The 19,045-nt window shown below is 45.4% G+C and overlaps 1 protein-coding gene across 7 annotated transcripts in view; it reads right to left on the bottom strand.

Moving 5' to 3' along the window:
• Positions 1 to 12,365: 12,365 nt before the first annotated feature.
• The window catches only part of SPPL2B (signal peptide peptidase like 2B), a 171,565-nt gene continuing 164,885 nt past the window's right edge, over positions 12,366 to 19,045 (bottom strand). For 3 of the 7 annotated variants that reach the window (XM_063920077.1, XM_063920074.1, XM_063920076.1), the window contains exon 15: positions 12,366 to 13,881. In XM_063920077.1, coding sequence (XP_063776147.1) covers positions 13,561 to 13,881 — 321 coding nt within the window. In that variant the 3' untranslated portion in view covers positions 12,366 to 13,560. Of the gene's footprint in view, positions 13,882 to 14,006; positions 14,138 to 19,045 lie in introns of all 7 variants that reach the window. The other 4 variants (XR_010177381.1, XM_063920075.1, XM_063920078.1 and 1 more) reach the window with 4 other exon arrangements.

The following is a 19,045-nucleotide window of genomic DNA, read 5'->3' as shown; positions in this document are numbered from 1 at the left end:
AGGACCCCCGGAATGAACACTGACGATTTGGCTGGCAGATGGCGTTCTGCCCACTGAAGAATCTGTGATTCTTCCCTCATTGCCATGTGGCTTCGAGTGCCGCCTTGATGATTTATGTACGCCACCATGGTGGCGTTGTCCGACTGTACTTGAACAGGTCTGTTCTGTATCAAAACACTGGGCCAAGTTCAATGAGTTGAACACCGCCCGCAATTCCAGAATGTTTATCGGGAGGAGAGACTCCTCCTTGGTCCACCGACCCTGAAGGGAGTGTTGCTCCAACACCGCGCCCCAACCCCTCAGACTGGCGTCCGTCGTCAGAAGGACCCAGTTGGAGATCCAGAAGGGACGACCCCTGCTCAATCGTTGGTCCTGAAGCCACCAGCTTAGTGACAGACGGACCTCCGGAGATAATATGAGACCATATCCGATGAGGCAGGCCGTCCCACTTGGCAAGAATCAGCCTCTGGAGAGGGCGGGAATGGAATTGAGCATACTCCACCATGTAGAAAGCCGACACCATGAGACCTAGCACTTGCATTGCCGAATGTATCGACACTTGCGGACGAGATAGGAAGCATCGAATCCTGTCCTGAAGCTTCAGGACTTTCTCCTGAGACAAGAACAACCGTTGGTTGTGAGTGTCCAACAACGCTCCCAGGTGCACCATGCTCTGAGCAGGGACCAGGGAGGATTTTTTCCAGTTGATGAGCCACCCGTGGGCTTGCAGGAACCGGACAGTCAAATCTAGATGACGTAGGGGAATCTCTGGGGAATTTGCCAGGATCAACAAGTCGTCCAAGTACGGTAGGATCCTGACCCCTTGACGGCGGAGTACAGCAGTCATTACCGCCATAACCTTGGTGAAGACTCGCAGAGCCATGGTCAAACCAAGAGGCAATGCCCGAAACTGGTAATGGAGGTTGCCAACTGCAAACCTCAGTTACTGCTGATGCGACACTGCAATGGGAATATGCAGGTAAGCATCCTGCATGTCCAGTGAGACCATATAGTCCCCAGGCTCCAAGGCCAGAACAATAGAGCGAAGAGTTTCCATATGAAATTTGGAGACCTTCACAAACTTGTTCAAGGACTTGAAATTGAGAATGGGCCTGGAAGACCCATTTGGTTTCGGGACTAGGAACAGCGGTGAATAGAACCCCTTGCCTCTCTGAGCCAGAGGCACCTGTACTACCACTCCTGTGTCCAGGAGGGACTGTACCACCGAATGAAGAGTCTTTGCCTTCACCTGATCCGAAGGGACGTCTGTCAGGCAAAATCGATGAGGGGGACGATTCTTGAAGGATACAGCGTAACCTCGAGTGACGACTTCCCGTACCCAGGCATCGGAAGTGGTCTTCAACCATTCCTGGGTAAACCCTCGAAGTCGGCCCCCCACCCTGGGATCCCCAAGAGGGAGGCCCGCCCCGTCATGCTTGTCAGTTTTGGAAGCAGGCTGACGGGCAGCACAGGCCCGTTTGGGCTTATTGGGTTTGGAAGTGCAAACTTGTTTCGGGTATGCCTGACCTTTTGCTTTCCCTGAAGGACGAAAGGAGCGAAAGGAAGTACTCTTAGCCTTCGGCACCGAAGGAGCAGTACTAGGAAGACATGCTGTTTTAGCAGACGCTAAGTCAGCCACTATCTTGTCAAGGTTTTCTCCGAAAAGAATGTCTCCTTTGAAGGAGAGTACCTCCAGTGTTTTCTTAGAGTCCATGTCCACAGACCAGGACCTAACCAGAGAATTCGGCGAGCCAAAATGGGCGTAGTAGAAGCCTTGGCCGCCAGAATACCGGCATCAGAAGTCACCTCTTTAATGTAATGAGACGCTGTAATAATATACGTCAGGCATTGTATAGCATGATCAGAAGCATTGGAAGGCAACTCCGCCTCCAGCTCCTGAGCCCACGCTTCCACAGCTTCTGCAGCCCACGTTGCTGCAATAGTGAGCCTATGCACTGCACCGATTAGGGTGTAGATTGCCTTCAAACAACCCTCCACACGCTTGTCCGTCAGCTCTCTCAAGGACGTGACGGTAGTAACAGGCAGAGCAGAGGATACTACCAGCCGCGCCACTTGCGAATCCACTGGCGGGGGTGTTTCCCAATTTTTACTAAGCTCCACAGCGAGGGGGTAGTGAGCCAGCATCTTCATTTGATGTGTGAACTTCTTTCCTGGATTTTCCCAGGACTCCTGACGTATGTCAACTAAATGGTCAGAGTGAGGTAAAACTTGTTTAACCACCTTCTGATGTTTAAACCTGTCCGGTTTCTGAGGGGCAGTGTCAGGCTCCTGTTCATCATCAACCTGAAGAATGAGCCTGTTAGCCTCTAACAAGTCAGGAACAGCCACCTGCGAAACAACTTCCCCATCAGAAGCATCAGGATCAGAATCTGTGGGGTCCGTTTAACCGCCATCCTCATCAGACGAGGTGTCTGGGATGTTGGTGGATTGTAAGGAAGTAATGGCCCGCTTAGAGAACCCCTTGGTCTTAGGCAGGCGAGGGTTAGACTTTTGAGTAGTCAGTGATTGGTTCAATTGCTGTAACTGATTGGACAGTTGATCTGACCATGGCGGATTAACTGCGGGGACCATAAGCGGTTGTACCGGCACAGGAGGTCCCATAGGGGCGTTAGTCTAGTTACCAGCGTATTCAATAGCGTGGAGAAGGTAGCCCAAGGTCGGTCATTTTGCACCCCTGTTACTCCAGTCCCACTGGGGGGGCAAGGAACCCCCAGAATCTGAACCCTCAGCTGCTATGTTATCCTCAAATGTGTCTGCGTCAACACCACGCAGTGTGGGATCAGCCCCAGCTCCTTTACCCTTTGTAGCTGACATAATCAAAAGCTCAATGCAAGGCAACACAGTACAATATCAGCAGCACAACACCTGACAAGAACCCCCTGTGCAGTGTATCAGCACAAACAGGGAATTCAAGAGGTATATGGTGACTAAAAATCAGAGAAAAATACACACTGAGTATATCCTGTACACTGCCTATATTATGATAAACCTGACACACTTAGCCCCCTCAGGTTATAGAATATAGGGATAGCAATCTGAGTGAGAGACACGAAATGGAGTTCACACAGCAGCTATATGCACACACACCGAGTCATAGTTTGTACAATGCAGAAATTATGACATGCAATAAAACTGCACTGGACTAGCAATACAGAGTAGTACTATGTATAGCTATACACTGAATAGATATAACAATGCACAGTAAAGACTGGATGTATATCACGGGGTACTTGTACTAAATAACCCTGACTAAATGCACTTTTTCTTAACTAACACTGTCAGCAGACATGTAGAATACTTAAGTGTCCTGTAAAATACACAGCGCTGACAGGCAGGTGGCTTTAGAGAGGAGGATTTGCCCAAACAGTCCCAAGATCAGCTCTGCTTGCTATAATGGCGCCCAAACGCTGACAGGGAGTGAGGGAGAGAGAGCTGCAGCTCCAGGGCGGGAACATTTACTCTAAAAGGCGCCCTGGGGCTGGGGGAGGGGCTACAGGTCAAAGCCTTATCCCCCCCGCTGGACTTCACGACCGGGTACTGGGGGCTTATAAAAACGGTTTTATTAGAGAAAACCGACCTGTGCCCATGCCCTGGTGGTCTAGTGGGGTCCCTGTATTACCACAGTGTCCACGCCAGCGGGATCGTGATTAACAGCGGGTCCCGTTGAGGGGACCCCTTACCTCCTCCCTGTAGTGCGGCCACGCGATCCGGGAGAGCAGCGGTCGTGTGTGTGTGACTAAGAATGAAGAAATCCGGAGCCTCCGCTGTAGGTACCCGGCAACCAGGGCGCGGGAGTGTACAGCGCCGCTGGGGGAGGTGATGGAGCTGCAGCAGGAGATGTCTGACTGACATCTAACACAGTCAGTGTCTCTGCTGCAGCCCTTGAAGTCTTCAAAATACTTTAAAAGCTTCTTTAAGTGCCTGCTTACTGCATGGCCCCAACTACAAAACTGAGCTCCTGTGCACAGAGGCGGGGTTATAGAGGAGTCGGCGCTAGGCATTCTGGGAACAATCAAAGCTTTGAGCCTGTTGGTGCCTCGGATCAAGATCCTACTCTACACCCCAATGTCATTCCCTGTGGAGCCCAGTGTACCCCGCAGTAGAAATGTATGGTGCATGCCGAACTTAGAGTGCTTGAATTGAATTGATAATGAGATAATGAATGACCATTTTGGTGGCATCATGAGTAAGGGAGGGCAGGATGCTCACTATGTTCCAAAGGTGGAAGTGGCAAAACTGAAAGATGACCTCTAAGTTGGGAATTAACACATAGTAGCAATTCAGGATGACACAGATGCAGTGTACTCGGGGTACACAAGAGAGGGTGATGTTATCGAGCGAAGAGAGGGAGTAAGTTCCGTATTGGCCATGTTAAGTCTCGGGAAGCTCCGGGACATGTAAGAGCAGATGTCAAACAAGCTTTTGGAGACATGAGAGAGGATGAAGGATAGAGTTTAGAGGAGTAGATTATGGTCATCACTGCATAAAGTGTATTAAAGACCAAATGAGCGGTTGAGATTTTCAAGGAGAGATTTAGAGGTAGAATTAAAGGAAGCAAAGAAAACATGCACATGGGTATAGTTTACCAACCACACTATTCTTCTGGGACAAAACCACTTCTGTTTACACTTACAGTATGAAGAACCTAAGTAAAGCCACCAGTCTGCTGTATAGACAAGACAGGCTGAACTTCTATTTATAAGCGTATGGCTTTAGACAGACTCCACTTTAATACTGTTGCCATATCAGACTTGTTGATTACCAGTGACTGTACTACTATTGATATAAAGTGGGGAGCCATAAAATTGCTGCAGTGATGCAGAAATACACAACCACGGAGTGAATTGTGCATTGGAGGTGAATCACAAGGTGGCCAAAATATAGGTAAACATCTCCGCACAGCACACTAATGTGGTAAAATCATTAGTGTCTCGAAAGGTCAACGTGTAGACAGACCCTGACTGTGGAACATCTATCTGGATTACTATTTTGAGGCTGCGCGTCTACAATGGACTAATAATCACAGTAACTTTCAAGTAGCATTAAACTAATCAGCATTATAGACGGATTTTGTTATACTAAGATAGATATGAGTATCCCAAACCGCGCTCAACAAATAGAGCAGCTGCCTGTGTAATCAGAAAAGCCTCCACCACGACTCAATAAACTTAATAAATAAAACAAAGTGAAAACACTTGGCGCTACCATATAATTTTTTTACATGAAGAAAGGGGGATCAGTACGAGATCCCGCCGGTCGGAATACCGACACCGGGATCCTGACCGACACAATCCCGACAGGGGCGAGCGCAACGCAGCCCTTTACGGGCTCGCTGCACACGCCTCGCTGCGCTTGGCACACTAATTTATTCTCCCTCTACGGGTGTCGTGGACACCCACAGAGGGAGAATATGTCGGGATTGTGCCGGTCGGGATCCCGATGACGGTATTACGACCGCCGGGATCCCGTCCGGCGGGATCTTGACCGCATCCCGAAGAAAGGAATGCTCACAAGTTGACACAGATGGTTATCCTTTCTGAACAATAAGTCAAAGAGCAAAGGGACTTTGACTGCTGGATTCGGTTACCCGGGGACCATCAGCCACTGGGAGAATTTAACCTACAGCACCTAGAACTGAGGCACTCCAGGCAACAGCAGGCTACTGGGACTCTGGACTATCCAGCTGACAGTACTAACCATCTAGTGATATATGTTTTTATAAAAAATTTTAAAATGTGAGTGCAATTGTCCATTAAAAAATAGGATTTTGGTACTTACCAGGTAAATCCTTTTCTTTGAATCCATAGGGGGCACTGGAGTACTCTTGGGGATATGGACGGCTTAGCAGAAACAAAGGCACTGAATATTTAAATTTAGAACTCTCCACCCCTCCATATCCCAGAGTACCTCAGTGTACGACCTCAGTGTTTTTTACTGAGCGAACAAGACTATAGAGAGGTTGACAATGGAGAATTCCTATCACATAACGGACAACAACAAAGTTGACCCATAACGTTACTGTCAACTAAACAGTTGACCCATAACCGATAGACGTTTATAATTTGAACCAATCGGTGAAAATTTCTTACCATAAGCTCCTCTGAGCTTAATACAACCCTGGTAAAATGTGTTACCATAAGCTCCTTTGAGCTTAAAACAACCCAGGTAAAACTGCTCTGGGTGGGCGTCCAGTGCCCCCTATGGATTCAAAGAAAAGGATTTACCTGGTAAGTACCAAAATCCTATTTTCTTTTTCATCCACTAGGGGTCACTGGAGTACTCTTGGGACGTACCAAAGCTTCCCTCGTGGGCGGGAGAGCTGTTTGACACCTGTAACAGTAGACGGCCAAAGCTAGATGCTGATGCCGCAACCGTTTCATAACGTGTAAACGCGCACAAACGTGTGCACTGAAGGCTATGTAGCCGATAACGTGTAAACGCGCACAAACGTGTGCACTGAAGGCTATGTAGCCGCGTGGTAGACGCTCCACGACCAGCTGGTCATGACATTCCCACAGAACCTGTGGGATGAGCTATTACTGATGAGCTATTACTGACGTAGGCGACTGTAACTTAGCCTTAAAGTAAGCCTGACTTGTAGTCCTTTTTATACAACTGGATAATGTCTGCTGAGAAACTGGCTAACTCCAGTTGGCAGCATGATAGAAAACAAACAACGTAAACGTATTACGTACTGTAGACGTTCGGGACATATAGACGCGTTATGCGTGTACCACATTCATAATTCTAGAATGTACTGTCAACACAGGAACCACTATTGGTTTATTGATGTGAAGAATAAGAAATCGGAATTGGTCCGAAGTTCTGCTTTGTTATGATAAAACTCAAATACGGTGGCTTGGAATACAAGGCACCCAAATATGAAAACAAAACCCCTTGCCGAAGCTACGGCTAGAAGAAAAACGTTTTCCAATTGAGACACTTAATCCCCATTTGTTGTAAGGGTTCAAAAAATATGAAAACTGTAAGAAATCTGAACCCAGCTTCAAGTCGCATGGCGCTGTAGGTGGGATAAATGGAGGCTGCACCTTGATGACACCTTGTAAAAAAGGTGTGTACCTACGCAATAGATTCAACCGTCTGTGAAAATAAATTGACCACACAGATACCTGCACCCTCAGTGCAGATAAACGCAGTTCTCCATCCCACCCCGTCTGTAAATAACAGAATACGGGTAACTTGAAAGAGGATGTCGGAAACTTCTGAGCTTCACACCCACCTATATAGGCACACCAAATTGTGTAATAATGAGCTGCCGTAAGCGGCTTCCTAGCTCATAACATGGTTGGTATACCGCTGTAATGCCCTATGTATTTTTTTTTTATTTTTTTTTTTAAGAGGGCGGTCTGAACCCCCACCCCGTCAACCGCAGCCGCGGTACATATGTGAATAGGGGTCAACGAACGGTCCCTGTTGTAACAGGTTGGACGTATTATGAGGGGGCCAAGATCGTGTGCAAGTATTCTTTGGAGCTTCGAGAAGCAAGCTCTCCGAAACCCATGAGATATCACTAGTATGACTGTGACGAACTGTTTTATGATCCGTTTTAGCAACGGAGAGAGAAAAAGAGAGAAGCGGAAAATGGTGGAGGCAGATACACGAAGCAGTATGACCACACGAATGTGAGACCTCCACTGCCACTGCTCTTGTGATCTGTCGTTCTGTACACATACTGAGCGTTTGTAATTGTGGCGAGATGCCATCATGTATACCTGAGGGTAACCCCACTTGTGGATTCACATATGAAACACCTGTGGATTAAATGCCCAGTTTTATGGATAAAATTCCCGACGGGTGAGATCATCTGTCTAACAGATGTCCACTCCCGGAATGATCCCCTTAGACAACATCACCTAATGGTGTTCTGGGCAATTGAGGATTCGAACTACCTGCCGCATTGCCATGCGGCTTCTCGGTCCTCCCTGTTGTTGTGTATGCAACTCCCGTTGCGTTGTCTGACTGCACTTGGACAGACTGAAAGCGAAGCATGTAGTGCATTGTAAATTGCACGGAGTTCCAGGACATTTATAGACAGCAATCTGTCGTGATTCGTTTTAGAACCCGTCGCTGGTCTTTTTAACTACAACTCCTCAACCTCTGAGACTGTCGTCCAGAGTATATACACCCTCGCCCTGAAACCCGGCGAACTAAAGCGCTTTGAAAATACATCATTGTTCCAGCGCGTTGAAAACACATCATTGTTCCCAATAGGCGAATACACCAATGTACCTCTAGTGTGCGTGGCTTTTGCACTATTGTACTAGATGGTATATTTGTTCTTTCTGGTGTAGTAGGTAAATATCTATGATTTACCGTATTTATAATCTTACCTAGGCACTGAAGTCGTTCAGACGGATTAGATGCGATTGTTTTCGAACTTGATCTGCTACCGTGGTGTACGTTAGTAGCGCAAGTAAAATGAACTTCTGTTGAGACAGAGTTCTTATGAGCAGATCGTCTAAATATGTAACGATTGTCACCGCTAGGGCTCTGAAATGAGCTATTGACACCAACATCACCTTGGTGAATACCCGGGGCGCTGACAAGAGGCCAAACGGTAGAACCTGAAATGGTTAATGGTTGTGGCGTATTGCAAAACGCCAGAACCTGTGATGCGGTGACCAAACTGGAATGGGTACGCATTGTAAAGATCAAGCGCAATTATGCAATCTTGTGGCTTCAACTATGCAAGTCCTAACTGCAGTAAATCCATTTCCAACTGTAGTAAGTGACTTGCTGATTGAGACTGCGACGGAGCCCTCCGGTTCGCTACCCCAAACAGAGGGGAATAAGTAACCCTGACTCTGTTGGTGTACCAGGTGTGGAAATAAAAACAGCTGAAACCAGCAGATGTAAATAGCTGATACATCCATGAGTGGATGTTTGGAAACCCGGCAAATGTCACGTGTAAAGGCGCGCTTCCACAATTGGAAATGCTAGATGGCCTGAGAGGCCGTTAAGCCACTGGCTTGTTGACTTTAGCACCATGGCGTTACAAGTCATGACTGTTTTTGTACCACAGCCCTGAAAAGACTGCAGTCTAAAGGGATTAAACGTTGGCCAAAATATTTTGTCTGAATATCAAATTTAGGATCAAACAAGTTCTGTCCTTGTTTTGGTGAAACTAGCGACGATGAAAAGCGAGAATCGTGTTAGCAGAAGCTTTACAGAGATACTCTGCAGATTTTTATTAACAGTGATCGTCATTGTTTCCATACCTAGAGCGTCTAGTGACCCAAATGTTTATAATGTTAGTCACAGACGAATTCACCAATGACGTATTGTCCCATTTAGAACGGGTAAATAGAGTTAACTGTTAGTCAGATATTTTAAATAATAACTCATTGAAAATCTGTTGTTTATGAAAATCGACAGATTAGATGTTAGAGTCTACCTAATCTCTGTAAAATTTGAGACACTGACTCACTGTTATTAGCAATGTATGGTTGTCAAAACCCCGCACTATCTGACTGCTGGTCTAATGTACCCTTCTCAGTGGTAGGTACCGCTGTGAGGTTTGTATAATTGTCAGATTAAATTATAAGACCATATAAATTAACACCCTGGTACCCAAAGGGATATTGGGCTTTTGGAAAGCTGAGAATCCTTTGTTAGAGCTGGCGGAGTAACTTTCGAGACTCCGATCTTACCGCTGGTGTCGAGCGGCGTTATGCTTAACATAGGATCTGGGACTGACCCTGCTTTCGGAGTGGAAACGTACAAACCAACAGAATTTGCGGTAGATTTATGTACAGACATTATAGTAAACCTTATATTTAGTCTGTGTTGTATGCTTATACAGACAGACACCACAATAGCCAAAGGACAGACTTAAAGTGCGTAATATATATATATATATATATATATATATATATATATATATATATATATATTTATGGCTAAATATATTTATGGCTAAATACAGTTTACATGGCCTATGTGAAACCTGAACCAAATTTTCCCACTAACACCCCTGCGCCTCCGGTGGCGAAGAGATGTAGTGTAGGAATGTTCTGGAATTATGGCAGCAACAGGAAACATGATTAAAAATGGCCCCCATGCCATGCTTACATTGTAACTTATAGGAGAAATTACAATACCTGCTGCCCATGATAATCACAGTCTAGTATACACTGATAATCACAGTCCAGTTGACAATCACATGCAGGATACAATAACATCACAGGCAGATGACCTTTAATATAAGCTCTGCCTTAAATATCTTCTATAGCTTCTGTTAATATTAATAACTTCTATAGATAAATATATATATATATATATATATATATATATATATATATATATATATAGGCTCAACAGCCTATTACACTTGTAGCATCTGGCAGCTGCAGCCACGCAGTAATCTGCCAGGTCCCCCACTCCCTCCCCCTTCCCTGTACTCCCTGTAGCGCTGTGTCTCAGCGGGGAGCTGGGAAGTTATTGCAGGGAAGCGAAGGACCATAACCCCGAGCAGCAGAAATCGGCTGGCCGGAGCGCGGCGTTGCTAGGCAAGCTGCCCGGGTCTACTATTTCTATGTGAGAGCCCCGCTGTTGTCTGTGCGGCGGGTCTCCGTCCCTCCTTCTTTCTGTACTCCCTGCTGTTAGCGGTGAGCCGGGACGCTCACTGCAGGGAGGCGATGCAAAGTAGCGGAGGACGGTTGCTGGGCCGCTGTCGCTAGCCAAGCTGCGGCGGGTCTCCCGTCTGGGGCTGCATCTCATACAGTTCTGACGGCGCCTTGGTCGCTTTAGACGGAGCGCTGTACGGAGCGGCTGTGAACGGCACATGTAACGGACCCCACACAGCGGGGCGGCCGCCTGCGCTGACCGCCCCGTTTTCCCCAGCATACCTTATGCGACGGCTTCTAAGCTCAGAGCTCTCCGGGCGTAGCTGCGACGGGGCTTCTATCTGTAAGCTCCGTCCAGCTGCTTGATCCCTTCTTCATGGCTGTGACGGGGCTTCTTTCTGTAAGCTCCGTCCAGCTCTTTGATCACTGTTTTATGGCTGTGACGGGGCTTCTTTATGTAAGTTCCGTCCAGCTGTTGCAGGCCAGTGGGCCTGTGGCTGTGAGGGTGCTCTTTGTGAGGACCGACACGCCATGCGCTGCTGCAGCGGCACTATCCCGGACCCATGTTTTTCAATAAACTGGGAAGGGATGTATAGTAAAAATTGAAAATTAAAAAGTAAAAATGAAAAATTAATAAAAATCTTCCACAAAGTGTGGGAACTCCCACAAGCCGTTGTTAGTGCTTTGAGCACGGAAAAAACACTGAGGTCGTACACTGAGGTACTCTGGGATATGGAGGGGTGGAGAGTTCTAAATTTAAATATTCAGTGCCTTTGTTTCTGCTAAGCCGTCCATATCCCCAAGAGTACTCCAGTGACCCCTAGTGGATGAAAAAGAAATCTGTTTTATATAAAGCAGTATTGCACTATCTGTCCTTCTGAGCTTCTAGTTCTCCATTGAAGTACTGTTGAAGCGTGGAACCATGTGAGGATGATATGTGCATTATATATGCATCTATGTGAGTGGAACCAATAAAAGGATGTGTAAAGGCTATTTATCATCTGGTGTTGCACTATTTTTATCTGTTTACATTTTTAGAAATATATGGGAGATAAACCCATTTTTCAGAAAGGTTTTATCGGATAACCATTCCTTTCTTCATGTAAGAGAATTATTATATGGCAGCGCCAAGTGTTTTCACTTTGTTTTATTTATTGGATTGTGTTATACTGTTGCTATACAGTAGAGTGGACTGCACTTTTATTAGTGTGAATATGTGGAATTGAGAGCACATTAAGCTTACGTCTAACTGAATAGTACTAAGATACACAGTCATATTTTATATTTAGATATATTTTATATTATTCTTGTGTATGAAAAAAGTTTGTACTTTAAATGTAATGCTCTGTAAACTCTCCTTTTTTATAGGGTTCTAGGGCAAATTGTTATCACCTCTTTGGACTGCAGCTGCAGCAGGAAGAGTTTTCTGATTTGGAAGCGGCAATTTCTTACTTTGTAAATGTTATTGTTGCTATATTTGGTGCCTGAATTTTTCTTCAGAAATATTTCCTCTGATATTCCTATGACCTTAGTTTTGTTAGGACTGCAAAAGACATCCACTGAAACAAAGATGCCATTCATGAAATTTTTGAAAGGTGTAGTTGTTTAATTTAGCTGTAACACAGTATGCCAAGTGCCATTTTTTTCTGCAGTGTCCAGAGATATTACAAACCTCTCTTCTTTTCAACTGAACTGGTCCAACGTTCTAATGTTAAAGATGTTCACACACACAGAAAGAAATAAAACAAAACAAAAAGGTGCAAAAAAGAAGAAAGTCTTTATTCACAATCTCCTGCTCAACCCAAGTAGCGTGCTAGCTACCAAGGTAATTATATTACAATAATTAAAAGCATCTGTAGTGTGTAACATACACACGCAACAATATATATAGTGAAAATTCAAACAATCCACTGTTTTTTTCGTTCTTATAAATGCATTTTTTTTTTTTTTTTTACTTTAAAGTGTTAATATGATGGGTAACTATATTACCGCAATGTCCTTGTAGGCAGGAAACATTTTCATTTTGCCATTATATTAGCAGTATATTAAGATAAAAGTCCTGCAATAAAAATAAAAAATACTGAAGAGACGTGCAGTTACTTTAGTTTGCAATACGATCATACCAGCGCTCTGTTCATGAATCCTCACAGGTGGTCACCCTGCTTTTGCCTGGGGTCTCACCGAGCATTGTGGAGGTAGCTGGAATATCAGGCTGTGCTCCAGAGCACTACTGACCGAGGCCACGGGTCAGGGCCAAGGTCAATGGGTACGGCTTACACAGTGTCACACTCAGACATACTGGATAAAATGACTGGCTATCCTTACCAACATTGTTGAGCTGTAGGGATTTTATTACAGGTGTGATATTTCCACACTTCTGCTTTATAGTTACTGTCTAAACGACCACATAATGGACTTTAACTAATGAATTTTATTTAATGATTATTTGTTGACAATGTATTTATCCTTGGCATTTGAATGAAATAGGATGAATTTCATTGATAAATGTATCTATGTGGGCCAACTATATAACATGGATATAATGAAATATGCAGTGGTAATTTTAAAATATTGAAACAATATTGCGTAGTTATTTTATCTGATATCAATGTTCCCATTAGCTAATTGTTTTTGTTACCCAACAAATTGTCAGTCAATATCAGGGATTTGTAGCCAGAAGGAGTAGCTATATGTTTTAGGTAACAATCAATAGTGTTTTGGTCGTCTGTTTAGGTCATACAGTATTATTTATTTTGAATAACAGCACCAATGACTGACTAAATCAAAGACGGCTTTTATAGATTTTATTCTTTGTGGTGGCTGCGTTCTATCTTGTTGGGGATTATAAAACTGTTCCATGTCTGTGCTAATAGCCAGCTTTGGATCCAGAGGTGGATGTGGTGCTGCCTGTGTATGGTTGGTAAAGATGAGGCATAGTAGAGTTTCTAGTAGGTCATTCGACATTTTGATCCAGTAGTTTTTTTGAGTTGTCAAAGATGGTGCTGTCCTCATTCGGGGACAGTTGAGTTTCAGGTAGGTTTTCTGATCCATGGGAAAGATCCTCTTCTGGCTTTCCAGGGGTCTTCTCTGTGTCCAGACACAGCTGTTCCTCCAAAGGTTCTACTGTGGCCTTATCTAGGTCTGCTTGCTCTTGCCCTGCTGCAGTGTAGCCGTCTTGGTTTGGATCATTCTCATTTGTCTCGTTGTGCTGGCCCAAACACACATCCAACCCACTGGGAGCCAGAACCAGGTTAGGATTCGGAAGGTCTTTCTGCTGATATAGGGAAAAAGGTAGAAGTATAAGCATCAATCATAACAGCAAGGTAAAAGAAATGCCATGATTGTGTTACAATACCTCTATACAGGTATAAAGGATGGAATAAACATGTATATACTTACTTAAATAGAAGTTATGGCATATAACACAAAATATGTACAGCATCGGTGGGAGTTACTGGATAATGTCAAACAAATTAGACCAGTGATTGGCAATAGGATACATTCAGGGACCACATGGACAGCCCTCGAACCTTCAAAAGGACAGCACATTACCCTTACTTTCAGTAATATGTTAAAACATTATATTAAAGATACATTTATTTGTTTTAACATAGCAGGTATCTTTATGCTAAATAAGCAAATGAAAGCTATACCAAACAAACCTGGCAATAAAGAAGCACAGGTGGGGGTCACTATAGTAGGGCCGTATGCAGCCCATCACTGTTTTTAGCGAGCCTCAAAATGGATGAAAATCAGCTCTTATGTTCTACTTAGTGCAGAGATACGGATAATAGCAAACTAACTACTTATTATCATAAGACCTGGGGCTATATGTACTAAAAGTCGATTTTGGTCGATTTTGTGTTTCAGGGTCTAAATCACACATTTACTAACAGATGAAATCTGTCTAAAATCAAGTTAGTAAATGTGGGATTTAGGGGTATATTTACTAAAAGTCGATCTGGGTCGATTTCGTATTTCAAGATCTAAATTCCACATTTGCTAACAGATTATTTTATACATATTTTTTTTAAACAATGGCAAACATCATATATTTAGTAAGTGTGTTATTTAGACCCTGAAACAAACAAAAAAAAAATTGATCAAAATCGACCCAAATTGACTTTTAGTAAATATACCACCTAAGCCAATATTTACTAAGAATTCGAGTTTGTCCGATTTGTGTTTTTTTTTCTAAGTCCCAATCCGGGAATTCACTAAGCAGCAATCTCGGCAGTGTTTGGACTATTCGTAATGGTTTGATTTGCAAAGTTCCGAAATACGAATGAATAGACCATCGGTCAAACGCGGCTGATATTTCATACAATACGGGCATTCACTATTCATTCGTATTTGGGTGTTAGTTTCTGAGTGCTCAAGTGCGGGTCTGTTTTTTTTCGAATCGTTAAAAAAAGCAGCAAAAAAATAGACCTGCTTTTTCCAGTCGAGTTTGGATAACCATGCACGGATCAGTGAGATCTGTGCATGGTTATCTATGGGAAAGGGTCTGTTTAGTGTAGAAACTGAAAAAAAAATTGCGTGGGGTCCCCCCTCCTAAGCATAACCAGCCTCGGGCTCTTTGAGCCGGTCCTGGTTGAAAAAATATGGGGGAAAAAATGACAGGGGTTCCCCCATATTTAATCAACCAGCACCGGGCTCTGCGCCTGGTCCTGGTTCCAAAAATACGGGGGACAAAAAGCGTAGGGGTCCCCCGTATTTTTGAAACCAGCACCGGGCTCCACTAGCCAGGTACATAATGCCACAGCCGGGGGACACTTTTATACTAGTCCCTGCGGCTCTGGCATTACATACCCAACTAGTCACCCCTGGCCGGGGTACCCTGGAGGAGTGGGAACCCCTTAAATCAAGGGGTCCCCCCCCTCCAGCCACCCAAGGGCCAGGGGTGAAGCCCGAGGCTGTCCCCCCCATCCAAGTGCGGCGGATGGGGGGCTGATAGCCTTGTGAAAAAATTTGAATATTGTTTTTAGTAGCAGTACTAAAAGTCCCAGCAAGCCTCCCCCACAAGCTGGTACTTGGAGAACCACAAGTACCAGCATGCGGTGGAAAACCGGGCCCGCTGGTACCTGTAGTACTACTACTAAAAAAATACCCCCCAAAAAACAGGACACACACACCGTGAAAGTATAAGTTCCAGTGTAGAATCCGACCTTTGAATAATCCACGTACTTGGCAAAAAAATAAAACGTCGTGGCACTCTCCTGATTGGCTGTGTGCTCCTGTAGTGTCTGTCAGGCAGCACACGGCACAGATACAATGTAGCGCCTATGCGCTCCATTGTAGCCAATGGTGGGAACTTTGCGGTCAGCGGTGAGGTTACTTTCGGTCAACCTCTGACCGCAAAGTTCCCACCATTGGCTACAATGGAGCGCATAGGCGCTACATTGTATCTGTGCCGTGTGCTGCCTGACAGACACTACAGGAGCACACAGCCAATCAGGAGAGTGCCACGACGTGGCGCTCCCTGATTGGCTGAAGGGACTCTCTTTGACAGGAGTCGGGAGGGGGGGGGGTGTCCTGGCAGTCGGGGAAAGGGGTCCCATGTGTAAACATGGGACCCCTTTCAGTGCGTGGTCGGGTTTCCGTTTTATTATTTTGCCAAGTACGTGGATTATTCAAAGGTCGGATTCTACACTGGACTATGTGAGTAGAATTCTTTTCACAGGTACCCCAAGTATTCTACATGGAGAAGAGGACCGAGCCTCGTGGGAACATAGGTAAGTATGTATGTATGGAGGTGTGCATGTATGTAATAAACTTATACTTTCACGGTGTGTGTGTCCTGTTTTTTTGGGGGTATTTTATTAGTAGTAGTACTACAGGTACCAGCGGGCCTGGTTTTCCACCGCATGCTGGTACTTGTGGTTCTCCAAGTACCAGCTTGCGGGGGAGGCTTGCTGGGGACTTGTAGTACTGCTACTAAAAACAATATTCACATTTTTTCACAAGGCTATCAGCCCCCCATCCGCCGCCCTTGGATGGGGAGGGGGGGGGGGGGGGGGCAGCCTCGGGCTTCACCCCTGGCCCTTGGGTGGCTGGAGGGGGGGTACCCCTTGATTTAAGGGGCTCCCACTCCTCCAGGGTACCCCGGCCAGGGGTGACTAGTTGGGTATGTAATGCCAGGGCCGCAGGGACCAGTATAAAAGTGTCCCCCGGCTGTGGCATTATGTACCTGGCTAGTGGAGCCCGGTGCTGGTTTCAAAAATACGGGGGACCCCTACGCTTTTTGTCCCCCGTATTTTTGGAACCAGGACCAGGCGCACGCGCAGAGTCCGGTGCTGGTTGATTAAATATGGGGGAACCCCTGTCATTTTCCCCCCCATATTTTTTCAACCAGGACCGGCTCAAAGAGCCCGAGGATGGTTATGCTTAGGAGGGGGTACCCCATGCAATTTTTTTCAGACTTTTTAAGACTTTAAACAACTTTTTAAGGTACACAATGAAGCCCTGCACGGATCTCACAGATCCGGCCGGGATTCCTTGTGTTTTGTCAGGCAGTGTTTTACTCATCACTCCCGTAAAACACTGCCTGATATTACGAATCACATCGACATCGGAAAAAACGATTGTGCAAAACTCGGCAGCTTAGTGAATGATCGTATCAGGATCCAAAAAGTTGCAGTAAAATGCACCCGATACCATTCGAGTTCAAACACCCTTCAAAACGGACAAAACACGAATCTTTGTAAATATACCCCCTGGTGTCTAACGATGGAGATTGGTACAAGGTCTGTTTTTCATGCTTTATGGCAGTGTTTTCCAAACTTTTTTGAATCACGGCGCCCTAGAAGATCAGAAATTTTTTCACGGCACCCCTAGGCCAAAAATTTCTTATTGAGAAAGTTGGAAAAGAAATATTACATTAAGTAGATCGCGTTTATATGTCATCCTTAGGGTCAGTTGTGTGGTGAGGGACAAGATTTGCTTCTGTTTGGCTACATATTTTGACTGGCAGCCACCAGCACTGGTTTTGCCCATTATATTGACCATGAATAATTTGATTTGGTCCTGAACCACCAACCCACGGCACCCCTGCAAGTGTCCCGAGGCACCCCAGGGAGCCACGGCACACAGTTTGGGAACCTCTGCTTTATGGACAAATTCAATTGTCCGTGATACTTCCTGTTGGCTTGCAGCTGTGGACTTCAACATGCAGAGCTATTCAATTAACTTGTGTGTTAAGCCCGCGGCTAATGCGTTAACCCATAAATTCCAGGGCTATGGGTTCATGCGCTTGCAGTGGCCACACTAAAGGGCCATAAACAATAGAAGATATATTTTTCAAGATCTTAAAAATAATGACGATTGTGAACGACATATCGTTCACATCGTCTAGTGTGTATGGCCCTCCAATCAACGATGCGCACACCCGCGCTCGTTGATTGGAGGTTGGCTGTGCTGCCTGCTCAATGTGAGCAATGTCACTTGTGACATCGCTCATCACGGCATGTGTGTACGGAGCCGCAATGAGCGATGTGCACAATGTGACATTGCTCCCCTCCCCTCCAGTGGCTCCCTTCCCGGCAGCGGCTCCCTCCCTCCCCGCCAGCGGCTTCATATCCGAGCCGCTGACTGGAGCCGCTGACCACTCAGCGAGTCTCCCCTCCAGCGGCTCCCTCCCCGCCAGCGGCTTCATTCTAGCTGAGCCGCTGACGGGAGCCGCTAACCGCTCAGCGTCTCCATCCACTGCCCCACCAATGAAGTTATAAACCCACTGTGCCACCAACTTAATATCAAATTAATTATAATGAGTTTAATATTATATATATTATATATATGTAAATACAAACAGAAAATTCAGCACTCACCACAGCAAGCTCACTTATCCTCACCACATCAATAAATAAATGATGTGGGTTTAGTTAGTGAATTGGCCAATGGACAGAAGCCTACAAACTGATCGCCAAAGTACCCCACCTTCCCGCAGGTCCTACACTATCACAAAGTCATAAAAATTATATATACACACACACACACATTATATTGAACCCATTATAATAGGATTTTGATAACCTACCGGTAAATCCTTTTCTCCTAGTCCGTAGAGGATGCTGGGGACGACATCAAGACCATGGGGTATAGACGGGATCCGCAGGAGACATGGGCACTCCAAAGACTTTCCATTGGGTGTGAACTGGCTCCTCCCTCTATGCCCCTCCTCCAGACCTCAGTTGTAGGAACTGTGCCCAGGGAGACTGACATTTCGAGGAAAGGAATTACTTAACTAGTGGTGAGATATCTACCAACTCACACCCTCCCTCAACCATGCCGCACACATGGCATTCAACATAACACACGCCAACAGGCATGAACTAATTGCAGCAACATGCTGAAACCAAGATAACGCAACTTGTGTAACTGTAATAACTAAACTGCAGGTAAAGTAAGCACTGGGACGGGCGCCCAGCATCCTCTACAGA

This window comes from Pseudophryne corroboree, chromosome 1, assembly GCF_028390025.1.
Source record: "Pseudophryne corroboree isolate aPseCor3 chromosome 1, aPseCor3.hap2, whole genome shotgun sequence".
Lineage (NCBI taxonomy): Eukaryota > Metazoa > Chordata > Amphibia > Anura > Myobatrachidae > Pseudophryne > Pseudophryne corroboree.
This window is presented reverse-complemented; position numbering and strand designations above follow the sequence as displayed.